Genomic DNA, 25,814 nt, shown 5'->3' on the forward strand with positions numbered 1-25,814 from the left:
GTTTGCTTTACAAAAGCTTTGAAGTTTCATTAGATCCCATTTGCTTACTTTTGTTTTTATTTCCATTACTCTAGGAGGTGGATCAAAAAAGATCTTGCTGTGATTTATGTCAAAGAGTGTTCTTCCTATGTTTTCCTCTAAGAGTTTTATAGTGTCCAGTCTTACATTTAGGTCTCTAATCCATTTTGAGTTTATTTTTGTGTATAGTGTTAGGGAGTGTTCTAATTTCATTCTTTTACATGTAGCTGTCTAGTTTTCCCAGCACCACTTATTGAAGAGACTGTCTTTTCTCCATTGTGTATCCTTGCCTCCTTTGTCATTGATTAGTTGACCATAGGTGCGTGGGTTTATCTCTGTGCTTTCTATCCTGTTCCATTGATATATATTTCTCTTTTTGTGCCAGTACCATATTGTCTTGATTACTGTAGCTTTGTAGTATAGTTTGAAGTCAGGGATTCTGATTCCTCCAGCTCTGTTTTTTTCCCTCAAGACTGCTTTAGCTATTCGGGGTCTTTTGTGTCTCCGTACAAATTTTAAGATTTTTTGTTCTAGTTCTGTAAAAAATGCCAATGGTAATTTGATAGGGATTGCATTGAATCTGTAGATTGCTTTGGGTAGTATGGTCATTTTCACAGTGTTGACTCTTCCAATCCAAGAACATGGTATATCTCTCCATCTGTTTGTATCATCTTTAATTTCTTTCAACAGTGTCTTGTAGTTTTCTGCATACAGGTCTTTTCTCTCCTTAGGTAGGTTTATTCCTAGGTATTTTACTCTTTTTGTTGCAGTGGTAAATGGGAGTGTTTCCTTAATTTCTCTTTCAGATTTTTCGTCATTACTGTATAGGAATGCAAGAGATTTCTGTGCCTTAATTTTGTGTCCTGCAACTTTACCAAATTCATTGATTAGCTCTAGTAGTTTTCTGGTGGCATCGTTAGGATTCTCTATGTATAGTATCATGTCATCTGCAAACAGTGACAGTTTTATTTCTTTTCCAATTTGTATACCTTTTATTTCTTTTCCTTCTCTGATTGCCGTGGCTAGGACTTCCAAAACTATGTTGAATAATAGTGGCGAGAGTGGACATCCTTGTCTTGTTCCTGATCTTAGAGGAAATGCTTTCAGTTTTTCACCATTGAAAATGATGTTTGCTGTGGGTTTGTCATATATGGCCTTTATTATGTTGAGGTAGGTTCCCTCTGTGCCCACTTTCTGGAGAGTTTTTATCATAAGTGGGTGTTGAATTTTGTCAAAAGCTTTTTCTGCATGTATTGAGATGATCCTATGGTTTTTCTCCTTCAGTTTGTTAATATGGTGTATCGCATTGATTGATTTGCATATATTGAAGAATCCTTGCATCCCTGGGATAAATCCCACTTGATCATGGTGTATGATCCTTTTAATGTGTTGTTGGATTCTGTTTGCTAGTATTTTGTTGAGGATTTTTGCATCTATATTCATCAGTGATATTGGTCTGTAATTTTCTTTTTTTGTAGTATCTTTCTCTGGTTTTGGTATCAGGGTGATGGTGACCTCATAGAATGAGTTTGGGAGTGTTCCTTCCTCTGCAATTTTTTGGAAGAGTTTGAGAAGGACGGGTGTTATCTCTTCTCTAAATGTTTGATAGAATTCACTTGTGAAGCCATCTGGTCCTGAACTTTTGTTTGTTGGAAGATTTTAAATCACAGTTTCAATCTCATTACTTGTGATTGGTCTGTTCATATTTTCTGTTTCTTCCTGATTCAGTCTTGGAAGGTTATACCTTTCTAAGAATTTGTCCATTTCTTCCAGGTTGTCCATTTTATTGGCATAGAGTTGCTTGTAGTAGTCTCTAAGGATGCTTTGTATTTCTGCAGTGTCTGTTGTAAACGTCTCCTTTTTCATTTCTAATTTTATTGATTTGAGTCCTTTCCATCTTTTTCTTGATGAGTCTAGCTAATGGTTTATCAACTTTGTTTATCTTCTCTAAGAACCAGCTTTTAGTTTTATTGATCTTTGCTATTGTTTTCTTTGTTTCTATTTCATTTATTTCTGCTCAGATCTTTATGATTTCTTTCTTCTGCTAACTTTGGGTTTTGTTTGTTCTTCTTTCTCTAGTTCCTTTAGGTGTAAGTTTAGATTGTTTATTTGAGATTTTTCTTGTTTCTTGAGGTAGGCTTGTATAGCTATAAACTTCCCTCCTAGAACTGCTTTTGCTGCATCCCATAGGTTTTGGATCGTCTTGTTTTCATTATCATTTGTCTCTAGGTATTTTTTGATTTCCTCTTTGATTTCTTCAGTGATCTCTTGGTAATTTAGTAACGTATTGTTTAGCCTCCGTGTGTTTGTGTTTTTTACGTTTTTTTTCCCCCTGTAATTGATTTCTTAATCTCATAGTGTTGTGGTCAGAAAAGATGCTTGATACGATTTCAGTTTTCTTAAAGTTACCGTGGCTTGATTTGTGACCCAAGATGTGATCTATCCTGGAGAATGTTCCATGCGCACTTGAGAAGAAAGTGTAATCTGCTGTTTTTGGATGGAATGTCCTATAAATATCAATTAAATCTCTCTGTTCTACTGTGTCATTTAAAGCTTGTGTGTCCTTATTAATTTTCCGTTTGGATGATCTGTCCATTGGTGTAAGTGAGGTGTTAAAATCCCCCACTATTATTGTGTTACTGTTGCTTTCCTCTTTTATAGGTGTTAGCAGTTGCCTTATGTACTGAGGTGCTCCTATGTTGGGTGCATATATATTTATAATTGTTATATCTTCTTCTTGGATTGATCCCTTGATCATTATGTAGTGTCCTTCCTTGTCTCTTGTGACATTCTTTATTTTAAAGTCTATTTTATCTGATATGAGTATTGCTACTCCAGCTTTCTTTTGATTTCCATTTGCATGGAATATCTTTTCCCATCCCCTCACTTTCAGTCTGTATGTGTCCCTAGGTCTGAAGTGGGTCTCTTGTAGACAGCATATATATGGGTCTTGTTTTTGTATCCATTCAGCAAGCCTGTGTCTTTTGGTTGGAGCATTTAATCCATTCACGTTTAAGGTAATTATCGATATGTATGTTCCTATGACCATTTTCTTAATTGTTTTGGGTTTGTTTTTGTAGGTCCTTTTCTTCTCTTGTGTTTCCCACTTAGAGAAGTTCCTTTAGCATTTGTTGTAGAACTGGTTTGGTGGTGCTGAATTCTCTTAGCTTTTGCTTGTCTGTAAAATTTTTGATTTCTCCATAGAATCTGAATGAGATCCTTGCTGGGTAGAGTAATCTTGGTTGTAGGTTCTTCCCTTTCATCACTTTAAGTATATCATGACACTCCCTTCTGGCTTGTAGAGTTGCTGCTGAGAAATCAGCTGTTAAGCTTACGGGAGTTCCCTTGTATGTTATTTGTCATTCTTCCCTTGCTGCTTTCAATAATTTTTCTTTGTCTTCAACTTTTGCCAGTTTGATTACTATGTGTCTTGGCATGTTTCACCTTGGGTTTATCCTGTATGGGACTCTCTGCATTTCCTGGACTTGGGTGGCTATTTCCTTTCCCATGTTAGGGAAGTTTTCGACTATAATCTCTTCAAATATTTTTTCTGGTCCTTTCTCTCTCTCTTCTCCTTCTGGGACCCCTATAATGCGAATGTTGTTGCATTTAATGTTGTCCCAGAGGTCTCTTAGGCTGTCTTCATTTCTTTTTTTTTTTTTTAATTTTATTTATTTATTTATTTATTTATGGCTGTGTTGGGTCTTTGTTTCTACGCGGGGGCTTTCTCCAGTTGCGGCAAGCGGGGGCCACTCTTCTTCATCGCGGTGCGCGGGCCTCTCACTATCACGGCCTCTCTTGTTGCGGAGCACAGGCTCCAGATGCGCAGGCTCAGTAATTGAGCCTCACGGGCCTAGTTGCTCCGCGGCATGTGGGATCTTCCCAGACCAGGGCTTGAACCCGTGTCCCCTGTATTGGCAGGCAGATTCTCAACCACTGCGCCACCAGGGAAGCCCTGTCTTCATTTCTTTTCATTCTTTTTTCTTTATTCTGTTCCGCAGCAGTGAATTCCACCATTCTGTCTTCCAGGTCACTTATCCATTCTTCTGCCTCAGTTATTCTGCTGTTGATTCCTTCTACTGTATTTTTCATTTCAGTTATTGTGTTGTTCATCTCTGTTTGTTTGTTCTTTAATTCTTCTAGATCTTTGTTAAACATTTCTTGCATCTTCTTGATCTTTGCCTCCATTCTTTTTCCGAGGTCCTGGATCATCTTCACTGTCATTATTCTGAATTCTTTTTCTGGAAGGTTGCCTATCTCCACTTCATTTTGTCGTTTTTCTGGGGTTTTATCTTGTTCCTTCATCTGGTACCTAGCCCTCTGCCTTTTCATCTTGTCTCTCTTTCTGTGAATGTGGTTTTTGTTCCACAGGCTGCAGGATTGTAGTTCTTCTTGCTTCTGCTGTCTGCCCTCTGGTGGATCTGGTTTTCTATTTTATACGTAGTAGTGGGTATGTGTTAATCCCAAACTCCTTATTTATCCCTCCCCCAACCTTTCCCCTTTGGTAACCATAAATTTATTTTCTATGTCTGTGGGTCTATTTCTGTTTTGTGAATAAGTTCATTTATATCTTTTTTTTTTTTTTTTTTTTTTAGATTCCACATATAAGCAGTATCATATGGTATTTGTCTTTCTCTGTCTGGCTTACTGCACTTAGTATGATAATCTCTAGGTCCATCCATGCTGCTGCAAATGGCATTATTTCATTCTTTTTATGGCTGAGTAGTATTCCATTGTATATGTATATGCACCACAGCTTCCTTATCCATTCACCTGTCCATGGACATGTAGGTTGCTTCCGTGTCTCAGCTATTATAAATTGTGCTGCTCTGAACATAGGGGTACATTGTATCTTTTCGAATTATAGTTTTCTCCAGTTATATGCTCAGGAGTGGGATTGCTGGATCATATGGTAATTCTATTTTTAGTTTTCTGAGGAACCTCCATTCTGTTTTCCATAGTGGCTGCATCAATTTTAACATTCCCACCAACAGTGTAGGAAGGTTTGCTTTTCTCCACACCCTTTCCAGCATTTGTTATTTGTAAACTTTTTGATGATGGCCATTCTAACCGGAATGAGGTGATACCTCATTGTAGTTTTGATTTGCATTTCTCTAATAATTAGCAAAGTTGAGCATTTTTTCCTGTGCTTATTGGCCATCTGTATATCTTCTGGAGATATGTCTGTTTAGGTCTTCTGCCCATTTTGTGATTGGGGTGCTTGTTTTTTTTGGTATTGAGCTATATGAGCTATTTGTTCATTTTGGAAATTAATCCCTTGTCGGTTGCATTGTTTGCAAATATTTTCTCCCACTCTGTAGGTTGTCTTTTCATTTCATTATGGTTTCCTTTGCTGTGCAAAAGCTTTTAAGTTTAATTAGGTCCCATTTGTTTATTTTTGTTTTTATTTCCATTACTCTAGGAGACGGATCCAAAAAGATATTGCTTCAATTTATGTCAAAGAGTGTTCTGCCTATGTTTTCCTCTAGAAGTTTTATAGTATCCAGTTTTACATTTAGGTCTTTAATCCAGTTTGAGTTTATTTTTGTGCATGGTGTTAGAGAATGTTCTAATTTCATTTTTTAATATGTAGCTGTCCAGTTTTCCCAGCTCCACTTATTGAAAAGACTGTCTTTTCTCCATTGTGTATTCTTACCTCCTTTGTCATAGACTACTTGACCATAGGTGTGTGGGTTTATTTCTGGGCTTTCCATCCTGTTCCATTGATTTATATTTCTGTTTTCGTGACAGCACCATACTGTTTTGATTACTGTGGTTTTGTAGTATAGTCTTAAGCCAGGCAGCCTGATTCTTCCAGCTCCATTTTTCTTTCTCAAGATCGCTTTGGCTATTCGGGGTCATTTATGTTTCCATACAAAATAAAAAATTTTTTGTTCTGTGATCATATGATCATCTCAATAGACACAGAAAAAGCCTTTGATAATATTCAACATCCATTTATGATAAAAACTCTCCAGGAAGTGGGCATAGAGGGAACCTACCTCAACATAAGAAAGGCCATATTTGACAAACTCACAGCTAACATTATACTCAATGGTGAAAAGCTGAGGAAGACAGGAACAAGACAAGGATGCCCACTCTCACCACTTTTATTCAATGTAGTTTTGGAAGTACTAGTCACATCAGTCAGAGAAGAAAAAGAAATAAAAGGAATCCAAACTGGAAAAGAAGACATAAAACTGTTACTGTTTGCAGATGACATCATATATGTTAACCTAAGAAAATATTCTTCGACTTCCACTTGCTACCTTTGTGGCAAACAAGGAACTTATTGTACTTACCCCCATCTAAGCCCTCCATTCTCCTTCCTTTTTCTCCCCTCAGTTTAAAAATGGCTTTATTGAGATATAATTCACATACTGTACAGTTCACACATTTAAAGTGTACATTTCAGTAGTTTCTGGTATATTCACATATATGTGCAGCCATCACCATAGTCAATTTTAGAATATTTTCATCACCTCAGAAAGAAACCTTGAACCCTTTAGTTGTTGCTCCTCGTCTTTCCCGTCACCCCTACACCTAAGCAACCACTAATCAACTCTCTGTCTTTGTATATATTTCCCTATTCTTGACTTTCATAAGAATGGAATCATATAGTATGTGGTCTTTTGTGATTGAATTCTTTCACTTACCATAAGTTTTCAAGGTTCATCCATCTTGTAGCATGTGTCAGTACTTTCTTTTTATGACCAAATAATACTCCGTTGTATGGATAGACCACGTTTGTTTATCCACTTGTGTTCTGATGGAGACTTAGGTTGTTTCAGTCCTTTTGGCTTTCATGAATAATGCAAGTTTCTTTGTGGACATAGGTTTTCATTTTTCTTGAGTGTTTTATACCTAGGAGTGGAATTGCTGGATTATATGGCAACTCTATGTTTCATCATTTAAGGAGCTGCCAGACTTTTTTCCAATGTGTCTGCATCATTTTACCTTCCCACCAGCAGCTTATGAGGGTTCAGATTTCTCCACATCCTTGCCTGTACTGGTTGATATCTGACCTTTCGAGTCTAGCTATCCCAGTGGCTGTGAAGTGGTATTACATTGCGGTTTTGATTTTTTTTTTTTTTACATTGTATTTCCCTGATGCGTACTGATGTTGAACATCTTTTCATGTGGTTATTGGCCCGTGTATACGCTTTAGATACATATGTATTATATTTATTTATATATAGAGATATGAATCCTTTGTCCATCTTTACTTGGGTTATTTGTCTTTTTATTATTGAATTGTAAGAGTTCTTCATATATTCTAGATATAAACCCCTTATCAGATACATGATTTGCAAATACTTTCTCCTCTTCTGCAGGTTGTCTTTTTACTTTCTTGATGGTATCCTTTGAAGCACAAAAGTTTTTAATTTTGATGAAGTCCAGTTTGTGTATTTTTCCTTTTGTTGTTCACGCTTTTGGTGTCATAGCTAAGAATCCATTGCCAGATTTAAGCTCATGAAGATTTACTCCTTTGTTTTCTTCTAATAGTTTGGATCTTTCATTTAAGCCTTTGATCCATTTTGAGTTAATTTTTGTTTACGTGCGAGGTAAGGGTCCAACCTCATTCTTTAGTAAGTTTTACTATCCAGTTGTGCCAGCACTGTTGGTTGAAATACTATTCTTTTCTGATTGTGTAGTGTTGGCACCCTTGTCGAAAATCAGCTGGCTACATTTCTGGGCTGTTACTTCTATTCTGTTGTTTTATGTGTCTGTCCTTGTGCCAGGACTATACTGTCTTGATTACCATTGCTTTGAAGTAATTTTGAAATTAAAAGTATGAGTCTTCTTTTTTTTTTTACATTTTAAAAGAATGAATTTTGTTTCTCAAAATTGTTATAAAAATGTCACTCAGTTTTCAAGTACAATTCGTCATTTCTTAAGTGCCCACTCTGTCATGCGTTGTGCTAGGCTCTTGGGCTACACTGATGAAGGAGATAAACATCCTGTCTTTCCTCCCAGAGCTTCCAGTTTGGGAGTGAAGGGGACACAGACAATAAAATGTTACCATAATGGTAGAAGGAAGACAGGTGCTAGAGTCAGATCACCTTGCTCAGAGGTGAGGAGTGGGAGAAATATTTCCAGAGGAAGTTCTCATCTCAGCTGGGAGCAACAAGATAAGTAAAAGTAAAGAGAAAAAGCAGCTTCCATTTCACAGGGGTGGAGACATGTGGGTGCAGGCCAGGAGCTGAGGTCCCCAGCCAGAGGTGGTTGATTTCCCCCAAGTTGTTCTCCTTGTATCCCAGAGTTCCATTTGATAATGCAACCAAGGCATAGGTAGATACCACTTCTGTGAGGGGGAGACCCACTCACTTCCACAGACAGTCCTGGGGAGGAGTGGGCCTTGTGATTTATTTTGGAGAGGAAGGCTTCCGGCTCATCCTGGAATATTCCAATGCTGCAATGACCCCCTGGTCCTTGTCTGCAGGCTCAAGGGAAAAAGGCACAGAGGGGCTCTCCAGGGACACTCACACAAAGTGTGAGTCTTATTAAGTTTATTCTTTTTGGGGATTATTTTGGTTATTCTGAGTCTCTTATAATTGCATGTGAAATTTAGAATTGGCTTGTCAGTTTCTACAAAGCCGGCTAGGATTCTGAAAAGGGATGGTGTTGAATCTGCAGATCAGTTTGGGGAGTATTGTCATCTTAACAATATTAAATATTCCCATATGAGATGTTTTTCTATTTCTTTAGATTTTCTTTAATTTTTTCAACAATGTTTTTATCAGAGGACAAGTTTTGCACTTAACCTTGTTAAATTTATTCCAGTGTTTTACTCTTTTTTTTTTTTTTTTTTAAATTTTATTTATTGATTTATGGCTGTGTTGGGTCTTCGTCTCTGTGCGAGGGCTTTCTCTAGTTGTGGCAAGCGGGGGCCACTCTTCATCGCGGTGCGCGGGCCTCTCACTATCGCGGCCTCTCTTGTTGCGGAGCACAGGCTCCAGACGCGCAGGCTCAGTAATTGTGGCTCACGGGCCTAGTTGCTCCGCGGCATGTGGGATCTTCCCAGACCAGGGCTCGAACCCGTGTCCCCTGCATTGGCAGGCAGATTCTCAACCACTGCGCCACCAGGGAAGCCCTACTCTTTTTTATGCTATTGTGAATGAAATTATTTTCTTAATTTCATTTTCTGATTGTTCATTGCAAGTGTATATAAATAACAATTGATTTTTTAATATGCAAATGTATAATTTCTTTTTTTTTAACATCTTTATTGGAGTATAATTGCTTTACAATGTTATGTTAGTTTCTGCCGTATAACAAAGTGAATCAGCTATATGTATACATACATCCCCATATCCCCTCCCTCTTGCATCTCCCTCCCACCCTCCCTATCCCACCCCTCTAGGTGGTCACAAAGCACTGAGCTGATCTCCCTGTGCTATGCAGCTGCTTCCCACTAGCTATCTATTTTACATTTGGTAGTGTATATATGTCAGTGCTACCCTCTCACTTTGTCCCAGCTTACCCTTCCCCTCCCCGTGTCCTCAAGTCTATTCTCTACATCTGCATCTTTATTCCTGTCCTGCCCCTAGGTTCATCAGGACCGTTGTTTTTTTTTTTAGAGTCCATATATATGTGTTAGCATACGGTGTTTGTTTTTCTCTTTCTGACTTACTTCACTGTGTATGACAGACTCTAGGTCCATCCACCTCACTACAAATAACTCAATTTCGTTGCTTTTTATGGCTGAGTAATATTCCATTGTATATATGTGCCACATCTTCTTTATCCATTCATCTGTCGATGGACACTTAGGTTGGTTCCATGTCCTGGCTATTGTAAATAGTGCTGCAGTGAACATTATGGTGCATGTCTCTTTTTGAATTATGGTTTTCTCAGGGTATATGCCCCGTAGTGGGATTGCTGGGTCATATGGTAGTTCTATTTTTAGTTTTTTAAGGAACCTCCATCTTGTTCTCCATAGTGGCTGTATCAATTCACATTCCCAGCAAGAATGCAAGACAGTTCCCTTTCCTCCACAGCCTCTCCAGCATTTATTGTTTGTAGATTTTTTGATGATGGCCACTCTGACCGGTGTGAGGTGATACCTCATTGTAGTTTTGATTTGCGTTTCTCTAATGATTAGTGATATTGAGCATCCTTTCATGTGTTTGTTGGCAATCTGTGTATCTTCTTTGGAGAAATGTCTATTTAGGTCTTCTGCCCAGTTTTGGATTGGGTTGTTTGTTTATTTGATATTGAGCTGCATGAGCTGCTTGTATATTTTGGAGAGTAATCCTTTGTCAGTTGCTTCGTTGGCAAATATTTTCTCCCATTCTGAGGGTTGTCTTTTCGTCTTGTTTATGGTTTCCTTTGCTGTGCAAAAGCTTTTAAGTTTCATTAGGTCCCATTTGTTTATTTGTGTTTTTATTTCCATTTCTCTAGGAGGTGGGTCAAAAAGGATCTTGCTGTGACTTATGTCATAGAGTGTTCTGCCTATATTTTTCTGTAAGAGTTTTATAGTGTCTGGCCTTACATTTAGGTCTTTAATCCATTTTGAGATAATTTCTGTGTATGGTGTTAGGGAGTGTTCTGATTTCATTCTTTTACATGTAGCTGTCCAGTTTTCCCAGCACCACTTATTGAAGAGGCTGTCTTTTCTCCATTGTATGTTCTTGGCTCCTTTATCAAAGATAAGGTGACCAAATGTGTGTGGGTTTATCTCTGGGCTTTCTGTCCTGTTCCATTGATCTGTATTTCTGTTTTTCTACCAGTTCCATACTGTCTTGATTATTCTAGCTTTGTAGTATAGTCTGAAGTCCGGGAGCCTGATTCCTCCAGCTCCATTTTTCTTTCTCAAGATTGCTTTGGCTATTCGGCATCTTTTGTGTTTCCATACAAATTGTGAAATTTTTTGTTCTAGTTCTGTGAAATATGCCATTGGTTGATCGATCGGGATTGCAGTGAATCTGTAGGCTGCTTTGGGTAGTATAGTCATTTTCACAATGTTGACTCTTCCAATCCAAGAACATGGTATATCTCTCCATCTGTTTGTATTGTCTTTCATTTCTTTCATCAGTGTCTTATAGTTTTCTGCATACAGGTCTTTTGTCTCCCTAGGTAGGTTTATTCCTAGGTATTTTATTCTTTTTGTTGCAGTGGTAAATGGGAGTGTTTCCTTAATTTCTCCTTCAGATTTTTCGTCATTAGTGTATAGGAATGCAGGAGATTTCTGTGCATTAATTTTGTATCCTGCTACTTTACCAAATTCATTGATTAGCTCTAGTAGTTTTCTGGTAGCATCTTTAGGATTCTCTATGTATAGTATCATGTCATCTGCAAACAGTGACAGTTTTACCTCTTCTTTTCCGATTTGGATTCCTTTTATTTCTTTTTTCTTCTGTGACTGCCGTGGCTAAAACTTCCAAAACTGTTTTGAAAAATAGTGGTGAGAGTGGGCCACCCTGTCGTGTTCTGATCTTAGAGGAAATGGTTTCAGTTTTTCACCATTGAGAACGATGTTGGCTGTGGGTTTGTCGTATATGGCCTGTATTATGTTGAGGTAGGTTCCCTCTATGCCTACTTTCTGGAGAGTTTTTATCATAAATGGGTGTTGAATTTTGTCAAAAGCTTTCTCTGCATCTGTTGAGATTATCATGGTTTTTATCCTTCAGTTTGTTAATATGGTGTATCACATTGATTGATTTGTGTATATTGAAGAATCCTTGAATTCCTGGGATAAACCCCACTTGATCATGGTGTATGATCCTTTTAATGTGCTGTTGGATTCTGTTTGCTAGTATTTTGTTGAGGATTTTTGCATCTATGTTCATCAGTGATAATGTCCTGTAGTTTCCTTTTTTAATGACATCTTTGTCTGGTTTTGGTATCAGGGTGATGGTGGCCTCATAGAATGAGTTTGGGAGTGTTCCTCCCTCTGCTATATTTTGGAAGAGTTTGAGAAGGATGGGTGTTAGCTCTTCTCTAAATGTTTGATAGAATTCACCTGTGAAGCCATCTGGTCCTGGGCTTTTGCTTGTTGGAAGATTTTTAATCACAGTTTCAATTTCAGTGCTTGTGATTGGTCTGTTTATATTTTCTATTTCTTCCTGGTTCAGTCTCAGAAGTTTGTGCTTCTCTAAGAATTTGTCCATTTCTTCTAGGTTGTCCATTTTATTGGCATATAGGTGCTTGTAGTAATCTCTCATCATGATCCTTTGTATTTCTGCAGTGTCAGTTGTTACTTCTCCTTTTTCATTTCTAATTCTGTTGATTTGAGTCTTCTCTCTTTTTTTTTTTGATGAGTCTGGCTAATGGTTTATCAATTTTGTTTATCTTCTCAAAGAACCAGCTTTTAGTTTTATTGATCTTTGCTATTGTTTGCTTCATTTCTTTTTCATTTATTTCTGAGCCGATCTTTATGATTTCTTTCCTTCTGCCAACTTTGGGGTTTTTTTTGTTCTTGTTTGTCTAATTGCTTTAGGTGTAAGGTTAAGTTGTTTATTTTATAGCTACTTTATTTATTTATTTTTAGCTGTGTTGGGTCTTCGTTTCGTGCGAGGGCTTTCTCTAGTTGCGGCAAGCGGGGGCCACTCTTCATCGTGGTGCGGGGGCCACTCTTCATCGCAGTGCGCGGGCCTCTCACTATCGCGTCCCCTCCCATTGCGGGGCACAGGCTCCAGATGCGCAGGCTCAGCAGTTGTGGCTCACGGGCCCAGTTGCTCCGCGGCATGTGGGATCTTCCCAGACCAGGGCTTGAACCCGTGTCCCCTGCATTAGCAGGCAGATTCTCAACCACTGCGCCACCAGGGAAGCCCCTAGGTTGTTTATTTGAGATGTTTCTTGTTTCTTGAGGCCGGATTGTATTGCTATAAACTTCCCTCTTAGGACTGCTTTTGCTGCATCCCATAGGTTTTGGGTTGTCGTGTTTTCATTATCATTTGTCTCTAGGTATTTTTTGATTTCCTCTTTGATTTCTTCAGTGATCTCTTGGTAATTTAGTAATGTATTGTTTAGCCTCCATGTGTTTGTATTTTTTATAGTTTTTTTCCTGTAATTGATATCTAGTCTCATAACATTGTGGTCAGAAAAGATACTTGATATGATTTCCATTTTCTTAAATTTACCAAGGCTTGATTTTGTGACCCAAGATATGATCTATCCTGGAGAATATTCGATGAGCACTTGAGAAGAAAGTGTATTCTGTTGTTTTGGGATGGAATGTCCTATAAATATCAGTTAAGTCCATCTTGTCTAATGTGTCATTTAAAGCTTGTGTTTCCTTTTTCATTTTCATTTTGGATGATCTGTCCATTGGTGAAAGAGGGGTGTTAAAGTCCATACTGTTACGGTGTTACTGTTGATTTCCCCTTTTATGGCTCTTAGCATTTGCCTTATGTATTGAGATGCTCCTATGTTGTGTGCATAAATATTTACAATTGTTATATCTTCTTCTTGGATTGATCCCTTGATCATTAGGTAGTGTCCTTCTTTGTCTCTTGTAATAGTCTTTAAAGTCTATTTTGTCTGATATGAGAATTGCTACTCCAGCTTTCTTTTGATTTCCATTTGCATGGAGTATCTTTTTCCATCCCCTCACTTTCAGTCTGTATGTGTCCCTAGGTCTGATGTGGGTCTCTTGTAGACAGCATATGTACGAGTCTTGTTTTTGTATGCGTTCAGCCAGTCTGTGTCTTTTGGTTGGAGCATTTAATCCGTTTACATTTAAGGTTATTATCGATATGTATGTTCCTATTACCATTTTTCTTAAGTGTTTTGGGTTTGTTGTTGTAGGTCTTTTCCTTCTCTTGTGTTTCCTGCCTAGAGAAGTTCTTTTAGCATTTGTTGTAAAGCTGGTTTGGTGGTGCTGAATTCTCTTAACTTTTGCTTGTCTGTAAAGCAAATTTGGGTAGAGTAATCTCGGTTGTAGGTTTTTTCCTTTCATCACTTTAAATATGTCCTGCCACTCCCTTCTGGCTTGCAGAGTTTCTGCTGAAAGATCAGGTGTTAACCTTATGGGGATTCCCTTGTATGTTATTTGTTGCTTTTCCCTTGCTGCTTTTAATATTTTTTCTTTGTATTTAATTTTTGATAGTTTGATTAATATGTGTCTTGGTGTGTTTCTCCTTGGATTTATCCTGTATGGGACTCTGCGCTTCCTGGACTTGACTGACTGTTTCCTTTCCTATGTTAGGGAAGTTTTCAACTATAATCTCTTCAAATATTTTCATAGACCCTTTCTTTTTGTCTTCTTCTTCTGGGACCCCTATAATTCGAATGTGTTGCGTTTAATGTTGTCCCAGAGGTCTCTGAGACTGTCCTCAATTCTTTTCCTTCTTTTTTCTTTATTCTGCTCTGTGGTAGTTATTTCCACTGTTTTATCTTCCAGGTCACTTATCTGTTCTTCTGCCTCAGTTATTCTGCTATTGATTCCTTCTAGAGAATTTTTAAGTTCACTTATTTTGTTGTTCATCATTGTTTGCTCTTTAGTTCTTCTTTGTCCTTGTTAAATACTTCTTGTATTTTCTCCATCCTGTTTTCAAGATTTTGGATCATCTTTACTGTCATTACTCTGAATTCTTTTTCAGGTAGACTGCCTATTTCCTCTTCATTTGTTTGGTCAGGTGGGTTTTTACCTTGCTCCTTCATCTGCTGCATAGTTCTTCATCTTCTCATTTTGTTTAATTTACTGTGTTTGGGGCCTCCTTTTCTCAGGCTGCAGGTTCGTAGTTCCTGTTTTTGGTGTCTGCCCCCAGTGGGTGAGGTTGGTTCAGTGGCTTGTGTAGCCTTCCTGGTGGAGGGGACTGGTGCCTGTCTTCTGGTGGGTTGGGCTGGATCTTGTCTTTCTGGTGGGCAGGGCTGCATCTGGTGGTGTTTTGGGGGGTGTCTGTGAACTTAGTATGATTTTAGGCAGCCTCTCTGCTAATGGGTGGGGTTGTATTCCTGTCTTGCTAGTTGTTTGGCATGGGGTGTCCAGCACTGGAGCTTGCTGGCCGTTGGGTGGAGCTGGGTCTTAGCGTTGAGATGGAGATCTCTGGGAGAGCCTTCGCCGATTGATATTACCTGGGGCTGGGAGGTCTCTGGTGGTCCAGTGTCCTGAACTCGGCTCTTCCACCTCAGAGGCTCAGGTCTGACATCAGGCCAGAGCACCAAGACCCTGTCAGCCACATGGCTCAGAAGAAAAGGGAGAAAAAAGGAAAGAAAGAAAGAAATTAAAAAATTATTAAAATAAAAAAATAATAATAAAAAAAAGAAAACGAAAAAGAGAGCAACCAAACCAGTAAACAAACCCACCAATGATAACAAGTGCTAAAAACTAAACTAAGATCAACATAAAAATCAGAAACAAATCAGTCCCAGACAGCAAACCCCAAGTCTACAGTTTCTCCCAAGTCCACTGCCTCAGTTTTGGGATGATTCGTTGTCTATTCCAGTATTCCACAGATGCAGGGTACATCAAGTTGATTGTTGGGATTTAATCCGCTGCTCCTGAGGCTGCTGGGAGAGGTTTCCCTTTCTCTTCTTTGTTTGCACAGCTCGTGGGCTTCAGCTTTGGTTTTGGCCCCTCCTCTGCATGTAGGTCGCCTGAGGGCGTCTGTTCCCACCCCTGGCCTCATCTCCCAGCCCCCACCTGCCCCTGGGCGGGTGAGCAGACAAGCCTCTCTGGGCTGCTGAGTGCTGGTCGGCATGGATCCTCTGTGCAGGGATCTCTCCGCTTTGCCCTCTGCACCCTGTTGCTGTGCTCTCCTCTGTGGCTCTGAAGCTTCCCCCGTCACCCCCCATCTCCGCCAGTGAAGCGTCTTCCTAGTGTGTGGAAACTTTTCCTCCTTCACAGCTCCCTCCTAGAGATGCAGGTCCTGTCCCTATTCTTCTGTCTCGGTTTTTTCTTTTTTCTTTTGCCATACCCAGGTACATGGGGATTTTCTTGCCTTTTGGGAAGTCTGAGGTCTTCTGCCAGGGTTCAGTAGGTGTTCTGTAGGAGTTGTTCCACATGTAGATGTATTTTTGATGTGGAAGGAAGGTGATCTGCATGTCTTACTCCTCTGCCATCTTGAAGGTCCCTGACAATTGGTTTTTGTTTATTGATCTTATATTCTGCAACTTTGTTGAACTCATTTATTAGTTCTAGGAGGATTCCTTAGGGTTTCTGTATATAAGATCATGTCATCTATTGAATAAAGATAGTTTTATTTCTTCCTTTCCAATCTGGATGCCTTGTATTTCTTTTTCTTGCCTAACTGCCCTGGCTAGAACCTCCAGTACATTGTTGAAAAGAAGTGTCAAGTGTGGATGCCCTTGTCTTGTTACTGATCTTAGGGGGAAAACATCCATCTTTCACTGTTAGGTTACCATGTTTGCTGAGGGCTTTTTGTAGATGACCTTCATCAGGTTGAGAAAGTTCACTTCTATTTCTAGTTTGTTGAGTGTTCTTTTCTTTTAATTAATTAATTACTTTATTTATTTATTTATTTATTTTTGGCTGCGTTGGGTCTTTGTTGCTGTGCGTGGGCTTTCTCTAGTTGCGGCGAGCAGGGGCTATTCTTCGTTGCAGTGTGCGGGCTTCTCATTGTGGTAGCTTTTCTTGTTGTGGAGCGTGGGCTCTGGGTGCGCAGGCTTCAGTAGTTGTGGCTCGTGGGCTCTAGAGTGCAGGCTCAGTAGTTGTGGCGCACGGGCTTAGTTGCTCCGCGGCGTGTGGGATCTTCCCAGACCAGGGCTCAAACCCGTGTCCCCTGCATTGGCAGGCGGATTCTTAACCACTGTGCCACCAGGGAAGTCCTGCTGAGTGTTTTTTAAATGAGAGCGTGTTAGATTTTGTTAGATGATTTTTGTCTATTGAGATAATCACGTGATTTTTGTCTTTATTGATTTTTTAGATGTTAAATCAACTTTGCATCCCTGGGATAAATCCCACTTGGTCATGGTGTATACTTCTTTTTATATGTTACTGGATTTGGTTTACTTAGTATTTTGTTGAGGATTTTTACATTCATATTCTTAAGGTATTGGTCTGTAGTTTTCTTATGTCTGTCTGGTTTTGGTATCAGGGTAATACTGGCCTCATAAAATGAGTTGGGAAATGTTTTGTTTTTTAGAAGAGTTTGTGAAGAATTGGTATTACTTCTTTGAATGTTTTTTGGAATTCAGCTGTGAAGCCATTGGGGTCTGGGCTTTCTTTATGGGTAGTTTTAAAAGTACTAATTCAATCTCATTGCTTGTTATAGATCTATTCAGATTGTCTGTTTTTTCTTGGGTCAGTTTCAGTAGTTTGTGTCTTTTTAGGACTAGTAGTAATGTCTTCTCTTTCATTTCTGATTGTAGTATATGGACTCTCTCTTTTTCTTTTGGTCAAACTAAGTAGATTTGTCAATTTGTTGATCTTTTCAAAGAGCTAGGTTTTTGTTTTTCTGTTGTTTTTCTTTTTCTATTTCATTGATTTCCACTCTAACCTTTATTTTTTTCTTGGAACAGTCAAGAAACAACAATCCATGCTGTGCCTGGGAACAGTAACTGCAAAGAAAGAGGAGGGGGTGAGAGGGGTAAACCAGCACCTGCAGCTCCGTGGCTCTGTGTCCCGTTTGTTCTTGTCACGGTCTTACTGCTGAACTGAAGGGTCTGATTTCCTTGTTTCTTGTCTGTCTCTCTAGCTAGAATGTAAGCTCCAAAGAGTGGGGACCTTGTCTGTCTTTCTGCTGTGCCTGCCTGCACGGAGGAGGGCCTGGCACAGGGGAGGGGCTCAAGGGTTTGTGGAGGAATGAAAGTTCTGACTTCACACAACATGAATATGTTGATAGCAGCAGGGAGGCGAGAGGACAGTTTGAGATCTTGGTCTATAAAAATGCTTTCTAATAATAGTTTGGATTCCTTAGAGTTTAAGTTTTGTTTGTAGTAGTTTTTCTAAATGTTTTGTATTTTGAGGTTCTGGATTACAGTAACTGAATTTCAAAGAAGACTTTTGCGGATAGTGAGTTTTTATGGGAGAAAGTAGTCAAGAGGCTTGGGGTCCCTTGGGTGATTGTGGGGCTTTGGACAGTGTCTCCCGTCCTGGGGCCTCTGTGTTTTCTTATGTAAAAGAAGGAAAATTATACTCGATGACCTAGATGTAAGAACCGTTCAGGGTCAGAAGCCATAATATGAGGATTCTGGAAAAACAATGGCTACTTAGCCTTGATTAATATTTGTGCACTTCACATTTTAACAGGACCAAGACCTGGTCGGGCACCGCATTTGTGTCAGAGCGGAGCAGTGTGTTGGTGTTTTTGCCGGGTGAGTGTCATTCTTCCGTGATCTGGAATCTGCGCTGGATGGAGACTAGTTTGTGTCTAGCACATATTGTGAAAAATGGTATTTGTAGTGCAGGTTTATTCTTTTTAGACTCTGGGAATGTGAATAAATGTGATTTTTCAGTTTGATTCTTACTATAACCTTTGTGTTGCTAAAAACGTTGATAATGAAGAGTTTAACTTTTTGAGGGCAGTCTGACCCCCTTCAGAAAAAATTGGCTATGTTAAATTTGCTATTTCATATATATGGTTATAAATGTGAAGTAATTGTCATCAATCTGTATTTAAAGCTTATTTAATAATAATATCATTATTGTAATACCATGAAAATCATCAAGGTAGCCCTTGAGTTCCTTTTTCTTCAGTATTTGACAAAATAATCTCTTAAGATACTTAAAGATTAATTTTTGTTAAATTGTACTTTTTCAAAATGATGATTTTGATTTTTTAATCAAGTGGTATAGCTTGATGAAACCTTATGACAATAATTCATGTATTTTTTGTTGTTGGAAGGTAATATGTAGAACATATGAGTATTTGTGCTAATTGTGGTGGAGAACAAAAAGCATGAATAAGAGTAACATTTTACTTTGGAATGCAACATGAGAGTTTAAAACTTTGATCATGTTTTGCTTAGGTTGATACGGATTAGTTTTATTTCCAGAAAACAAGCATTAGCTGACAGTGGTGTGGAGTTGCATTTGTCCCAATAAATATTTGTCAGTGATTGCTGTGTGCATAATATTGTATCAAGGAAGAAATGACCAAAGTAGAGTCAGGGCAGTACTATCTTAAGAACACCTGACGTGAAATAAATGCTTTCTAACTGCTGATCATTGCCTGAATAAAATATGTATAAATGATATTCTACAGTTTAGTTTGTTGTTTTTCTGTTATGTGTTTATGTGAGTTCATTTGACAATACATTTATTTCATTAATTGATCTTTTGGGAATGGTTCTGTGTTAGTTTTTTTAGGGCTGCTGTAACAAAGTGCTATAAACCGGAAGGCTTAGAACAAGAGAAATTTATTCTCTCACTCTGCTGGAGACTAGAAGTTCAAAATCAGGGTGTCAGCAGGGCCCTGCTCCCTCTGAGGCTCTGGGTAGAATCCTTCCTTGACTCCTCCCAGCTTTTCTTGGCTGTCAGTCTTTGGCCCTTCTTGGCTTGTGGCTGCAATACTTCTATCTCTGCCTTGATCGTTACATGGTGTTTTCTGTGCGGGTGTCTTCTTACGAGGACACCAGTCCTATTGGAATAAAGGCCTATTCTTCTCCACTGTGACCTCATCTTAACTAATTATATCTGCAATCATGCTTTATTTACAAATACGAACCTTATGAAAAAAATTTAACACATCTCTGTGACCAAGACTTTTTAAATATTATTTTTTGGTTGTAAAATTTTGCATAATCAAAGTAGGACATTTGGAAAACCAGTGGGGGGAAGAGAGGAATGTAAAATTACTCATCTCATATGGCCAGCACTCACAGGCAGTCATTGCTGTGGAAAGGAAAACATAGAAAGAATATGGTTTTTCTCATATTTTTGAGTTACTGGTAGTCAGTGTCATTATGCATTTTTCACTTGTAATTCTGATATGTTTAGGTGAAGAGGATAAAAAAGTCAGATAAAATGAATTGGTAGAGCCGTATTTATAAAAGATGTCATCTTAATTTAAAGGTTGTTTTTTAGAAATAAATACAGATCTTTTTTTCCCCCTCCACTTCTTTTCTTCCCTAGGTCTGGGTGAAATAAACTATATGCATGAAATTCTCACAAACATGGTTCATAAAAGGTGTGTTTAAAATGATACTGTTGTATTTTTACTTGTAAAGCATTGTATTGTTTCTAGCTTAAATAATTTTAATTATCTCAATGAGTAGTTACTCATTTTCATATATATCTACTCTTTATGGATATTTTATTTCATTTACTTCTTTCTTAGGTTACAGGTCTATCCACTCCATTCAAGTGTGACTTTGGAAGAACAGAATAACGTGTTTTTAAGTCCAGTGCCTGGGTACAGAAAGGTAGGACAGCTGGGAGACCAGTTCTGAGCACTTAGGTACATTTTCCTTAGAGACTCTGCTAATGAGAAGTGCTGACATTCCAGCTGTTTGTACGATATGTTCTGTAGCTGGTGGTTAGTCACCTAAACAAGCACTTGCCTGATGAGCCAAGTCTCTTATTTCATTTTGTCTTTATTTTATAAATCAGTTTGCTAAAGTTTTTTATTTCCTCAGCCTCAGGACATTATTTCTAGTGGACTTCAGTGCCTCTTACTCCCAGCAGTTCTCAAACTGGGGGACTGTTCTCTTGTCCCTGGCACTGCTCTGGAGATTTTGGTTAGAACCCACATTCTTAGTCCTGGTTTAAGAGTATTTCTTTAATTTTTTTTGTGTGTGTGAATGATGGGATTGTCTTATCACAACCCTTCTAGTGCTGCTTGAGATCATCAGGGACCCCAGACATGCAGCCCAGCCCCCTTGATTCCAGTGAGAAGGTTCTGCATCTCTAGGGGCAGCCTAGACCTTGCATGGCAACTCAGGGCTCTTATGTACTGCAGACCTTCCTGGGAACTTTAGCCTGGTTGTGCTCTGTGCCCCTGGGTAATTCCAGGACCCCCTGAAGCTATCATATCTGAGGTCAGGGAGAGCTGTCTTTGCCCGGTTTCTTGCCTGCTGCTTTTATGAACCTTCTGTGTTGCATGGGCCTGGTTTTCTGTACATCAGGGGCTTCCACTGGACCCCTGGAATGATTCCACCAGGAAAAGGCTGTATCTTAACATTGAGGTGTAGGGGTTAAGAGCATGCGTGGGGAGTTGGACAGATGCCATGGGTCTCTGTCCCCTGTAGGTGTGTGCCTCTGAGCACATCGCTTCTCAGACTTAATTTTACTGTTGGAAAGTAGAGTCGATAATATTTACCTTGCAGAGCTGTTAGGAAGGTTAATTATAATAATATATGTCCGTACTTAAATTGTGGTAGTGCTACAGTGCCTGACACGAAGTAGGTGTCCAATGAGTGGATGCTGGTACTACAGGTAATAGCTAATATTTATTGAGCACTTGGTTCACGCCTGGAGCAGTTCTAAGCATTTCACATTTATTAACTCAAGTAATAGGGAGGATACCATTGTTATCTCCATTTTATAGATGAGAAAACTGAGGTTAAGTAGTCTAGGGTCCTACGCTGGGGTGGAGCAGAGCTGGGATTCAGAGCAGGTTTGGCTGCTGAGCCCGCACTGCACTGACTCCTCCTCCTCGCCCCCCGCCCCCAGGACCCTTGACTAACTGTGACTTCTGTATAAAATAGAAAAAATGGCTCATTTCAAACTTTGAGCCCAATACCTAATGACTTCCTGTATATAGTGAGCATGTCAGATTCTTTTTTTGATGTTTGATAGATCATTCTGTCCACCAACATTGCGGAGAGTTCTGTCACGGTTCCAGACGTCAAATATGGTGAGATCCTGCTGTTTTCCTCACAGCGTAAACCGTAGAATGTGTAGCCTGTGTGTCCCTCAGGAGTTGTTCTTCCCCGGCTCTTCCCCTGTTCTGGAGGAGAGAATGTAGGAAAGTGGGTTCCGAAGTTCCTCCTGTACTTCTCTCTCCCCGCCCTCCTCTGAGCTCACGTGTCCGTTCAGCCGGGCAGCCACTGCGGCGCGGCTACTCACACACACAGGAAGCGATCGGGGCGTTCCCGGGCGCTGCGGGCAGTGGGAGAGCTTTGGGGCTGCCCCCGCTGGACATAGTGGCCGGAGGGAGGAGCCCGAGTCCGCCCAGTGGCTGCAGGTCGTTGAGAAAGACACCGCGTCAGCTCGGGGTGAGGCCACTCGTAGTCTGGTCTCCCACGTGTGTGTCCTTGATGACTTTGTGAGGTTGCGTTAATTCATGTTCGGGAGCCTGACGCTTGCCGGGCGCTGTTCTCGGTGGTAGGCAGGCGGCCGGGGCGAGTGAGGCGTGTTGTCTTCCGGTGGGAGAGACAGGCAATTGGCAGGGGAAAAAATAGGTGCAATTTCAGGTCGAGGTAAATGTTATGTAGGGAAATAAATCAGAGAAAGGGGTTACAGTGAATTGGGTAAATGACCTTTTAGATGGGGCGCTGTGGGAACACCTCTGTGAGGACGTGATAGCTGAGGACGGCGTGACTTGGGTGAGGAGTGAGCGTGGAAAGAGGCGGGACAGCGTGGGGAGCAGGTGCGAGGAGCAGCAAGGTGGCCAGTGTGGCTGGGACAGATCAGCCGGCGCCCCGGCAGCGCTCCGTCTGTGCCGGCGGCCGTCCAGGTGCTGGGGGGACAGTGCACCAACAGGCGAGGCTCCGTTCTCCTGACACATGGGGGGCGGGTGTTGACAGGCGGGCCATCAGTTAGACAAGTAACCACGTGCCGGCAGGTAGACTGCGGCCTGTCCAGAGGAAGGGGTGGAGGAGCGGGGCAGCGGCCAGTGGGGGGCATCTGCGGGCAGGGCGTTTCTGTAGAAGGGACAGGAGGCGCCAAGTCCCTGAAGGAAGAGCCCCGGACAGCCGGGAGGCCGGGCGAGCTGGACGGGGCGAGGTCAGGGAGGTCACGGGCACCAGGGCACCAGGGCACCAGGCACCAGGCGAGGCCGCCAGGGCGTCGGAGACTCCAGCTTTTCCCGAGGGAGCCGGGGACGTCAGCGACTTGTGAGGGAGGAGCGACGGCGCGTCAGGTCCGCTCGACAGCCGGTGGGGGGATGGGGGGGAGACGGAGACGAGGCCGAGGAGAGGGCGGGTGGGAGTCGGGTGCCTTGGGAGCGGAGCGCGGGGGCAGAGGCGGAAGCGGCCGTTCCTGGGCGCAGCCTGCGGGACTTGACTTGCTGAGGGGCCGGGTGCGGAGGTTTCACGGCTCGTGGTGACTCCCCGCCGTGCGCCCAGCCCCGGGCGTCGGCGGAGACTGGCCCGGGCTGTTGAGACGCCGGCGGGTGTCCGGGTGGCGACCTGGAGGAGGTTAGGGCCAGGGCTCCGCGCCGCCCAGGGAGCACGAGGGGCGGTTCAAGGCGGGGAGCCTGTGGAGGCGCGGCCGGCTTGGAGGGGTCGCGGAGGGTCGGCGCCGAGGCACTGGGGGGCCGCGAAGCCAGACGGCGCTCCTGAGGCGCTTTCTGTGACGGGCGGGCGGAGAGCCGGGGCGGCGGGGCCGGGAGAACGTGTGTGCCAGGCGGCGCGGGGCCCAGCGGCGCAGAGGACGCGTGGGAGCCGGCCGTGGGGGCGGGGCGAGGCACCTGGTGGGCGGCTCGGGCCCCATCCTGGGGAGAAGGCCGATGTGGGCGGAGGGGTGCTGCCGAGGGGGCGCAGGGTCCTCTGATGGCCTCTGCTTTCCCCGTGAGCCAGAGGCCGGGCCTCAGCTGAAAGCGAGCAGGACAGAGTGCTGGAGGTGTGAGGAGGCTGGATGGACGGGGCAGCCTGAGTCCCGAGGGCCGCTGGCCACCGGGAGCTGAAAGGGCGCCGTCAGCCTGCAGCCCGTTTTGTTTCTCTTTTTCCCTCTCCTGCCACTTGGGCTGCGCAGTGTAGGTGGAGAGCTGTGACCAGCAGGCCTGGGGTCGAGTCAGCTGAGCAGAGCAGGGTGACAGGAGGCCAGGGGTCGAGGCGGATGTGTGGAGCGGTCACGGTGGGGGCTGGGAGCCCGTGGCTCGGTCAGGAGGCGGAGGGGCAGGGGCAGTTAGCAGGTCCTGACACGCACAGATTGCAGGTCCGTTTGTAGGGATTAAGGACTGCTGCGGTAGGGTTGCAGGACGGGGAGAGGGAAGAGGTCTGCTGCTAGGGAAGGATGCTTGAAGTTGAGATTGAGGAGGGGGCTCAGGCAGGGCGGTGGGAAGGAGATGCTGAGACAGGTGGAAGATGGGGTCACGAAACCGAGGGCCAGGGTGCTGCCAGCACCGTTTTTATGGGAATTGAGATCCCCAAACATTATGGCGGGAGGAGTGTTCTAGAGCCCTGGGGAGCCAGCAAGGAGGGGTGGTCGTGGTGGGGTAGTTAATGAGCAGGAGGTTCTTGAGGAGGGAAGTGGCCCTGAGGGGTAGACCGAGCACGTGGCGGGCGGGGACAGGCACCAGCACCAGCCCGCCGGCTCTCCTCCGAGGGACCGGGGGGGGGGGGGGCGCCTGTCCTGGGAAGAGCTGCTGGGGCTGCTGTCCCTGGGTTTTGCAGGTGAGGACACTGAAGCACAGAGATGCTGAGCAGCTGTCCCCCCGCCCCGCCAGCACACACACGGGATTGGGGTCTGGCAGTCCCCCACTTCAGCTGTGCTTCTGCGTAGCCCCGTGCGGCTGGCCTGTCACTGCAGCCCGCGTAGGCTCGTGTTATGACGTGTGGGCTCTTACAGGGCATATGTTCTTTCTGCCCAGACTCCCAGGACTTAGAAGAAAGAATGTGACCCCAGCCTCCCCGTCCTAGGCAGTCGGGAATGGCCGGTGCATTTCCAGAGGCTTCTGTGTGTACACTAATTCTAAAGGCTGTGTGTTTCATAAATTGTCTTATCGCTATGCATTGTGATTGTTACACAATTATTTCTTGCTAGCCTGGTATTTACATTCACTTTTTTAAATGACAGTTATAGATTTTTGTTTGACTAGAACTCTGGTTTGTGATGAAGATACGAATTACCAGAGCCTGCGATTGAGTTGGGCCTCTAAAACCAGTTGTGATCAGAGAAAAGGTAAGGCATTTGCGTTCCAGCACAATAATAGGAGTTGGTGGCACATTCGGGTGTCTTCTTGAATTTTTTGCTTTTTGTACGTTTAGTCTTATTCAGAGATTTCCTTTATTGGAACCGGTTTTAAGTTCTAAGCAACAACATCTCATACTGTCAGACTCTGTTCAAATCCACGACCCTCCTCGTGTGCACTGAAGTAGGTAAGAGCTGTTGCACACGCTGGACGAGCGTCCCGCCATCTTCCGCGGTGACTAGTCACGGGAGCCGTGCGGGGCGCTCGGTAACTGCTGCTAGTCCTTCCTCTGACTTCTCTCCAGGTTTTGATCCTTCTGGAATGATCTTTTCCTGAGCTCAGCTGGCTCCACGGAGGGCTCAGCCTTTCCTGCGAGTGCACATGGTGTATTGCTGGGGAGACGAGGGTGTGGAGTCGTTTGTCGGGGCCAGGGTGTCGGGGGGTGGGGGGGGGTTTGTCCACTGTGGCCGTGCAGTTGCCTGCGGGGAGTGGCTCCAGGGCACAGCCTTCTCGCCATGGACTGAGACGCAGCTTGTGCTTTATGAGAGAGCCTTCGGGGAGGACAGCTGAAGGACTGCTCCAAGAATACCTGTTGGGTTGGGTCACAAAGCTACCACATCAAAAAACAGAATAGAGGCCACATTTACTGAATGCTCGCTACAGGCCAGGCACGAGTCTAAGTGTTTTCCGTGTACTTACGCGTTTACCCCTCATTCCCCCAGTGAGGTAGCACGCTGTTAACACCCCGACTTCTCAGTGATGCAGCCGACACACAGAAGGAGTAGCCTGCTCGGGTTACCTTGGGAAGTGCTGGGACCGAGACTAGGACCCAGACGTCCGGCTGCAGCCCGCAACTTTAACCATGTTCTCTTG

The 25,814-nt window shown here is 42.6% G+C and overlaps 1 protein-coding gene across 1 annotated transcript in view; it reads left to right on the plus strand.

The window, feature by feature from the left end:
- Positions 1 to 25,814, plus strand: part of TDRD9 (tudor domain containing 9) — a 120,896-nt gene that overhangs the window by 52,127 nt on the left and 42,955 nt on the right. Inside the window, exons 9-13 of the mRNA XM_061182922.1 lie at positions 18,176 to 18,240; positions 20,000 to 20,054; positions 20,205 to 20,289; positions 21,665 to 21,722; positions 24,827 to 24,931. Of these exons, the coding sequence (XP_061038905.1) occupies positions 18,176 to 18,240; positions 20,000 to 20,054; positions 20,205 to 20,289; positions 21,665 to 21,722; positions 24,827 to 24,931 (368 nt within the window). The remainder of the gene's footprint in view (positions 1 to 18,175; positions 18,241 to 19,999; positions 20,055 to 20,204; positions 20,290 to 21,664; positions 21,723 to 24,826; positions 24,932 to 25,814) is intronic.

This window comes from Eubalaena glacialis, chromosome 2, assembly GCF_028564815.1.
Source record: "Eubalaena glacialis isolate mEubGla1 chromosome 2, mEubGla1.1.hap2.+ XY, whole genome shotgun sequence".
Lineage (NCBI taxonomy): Eukaryota > Metazoa > Chordata > Mammalia > Artiodactyla > Balaenidae > Eubalaena > Eubalaena glacialis.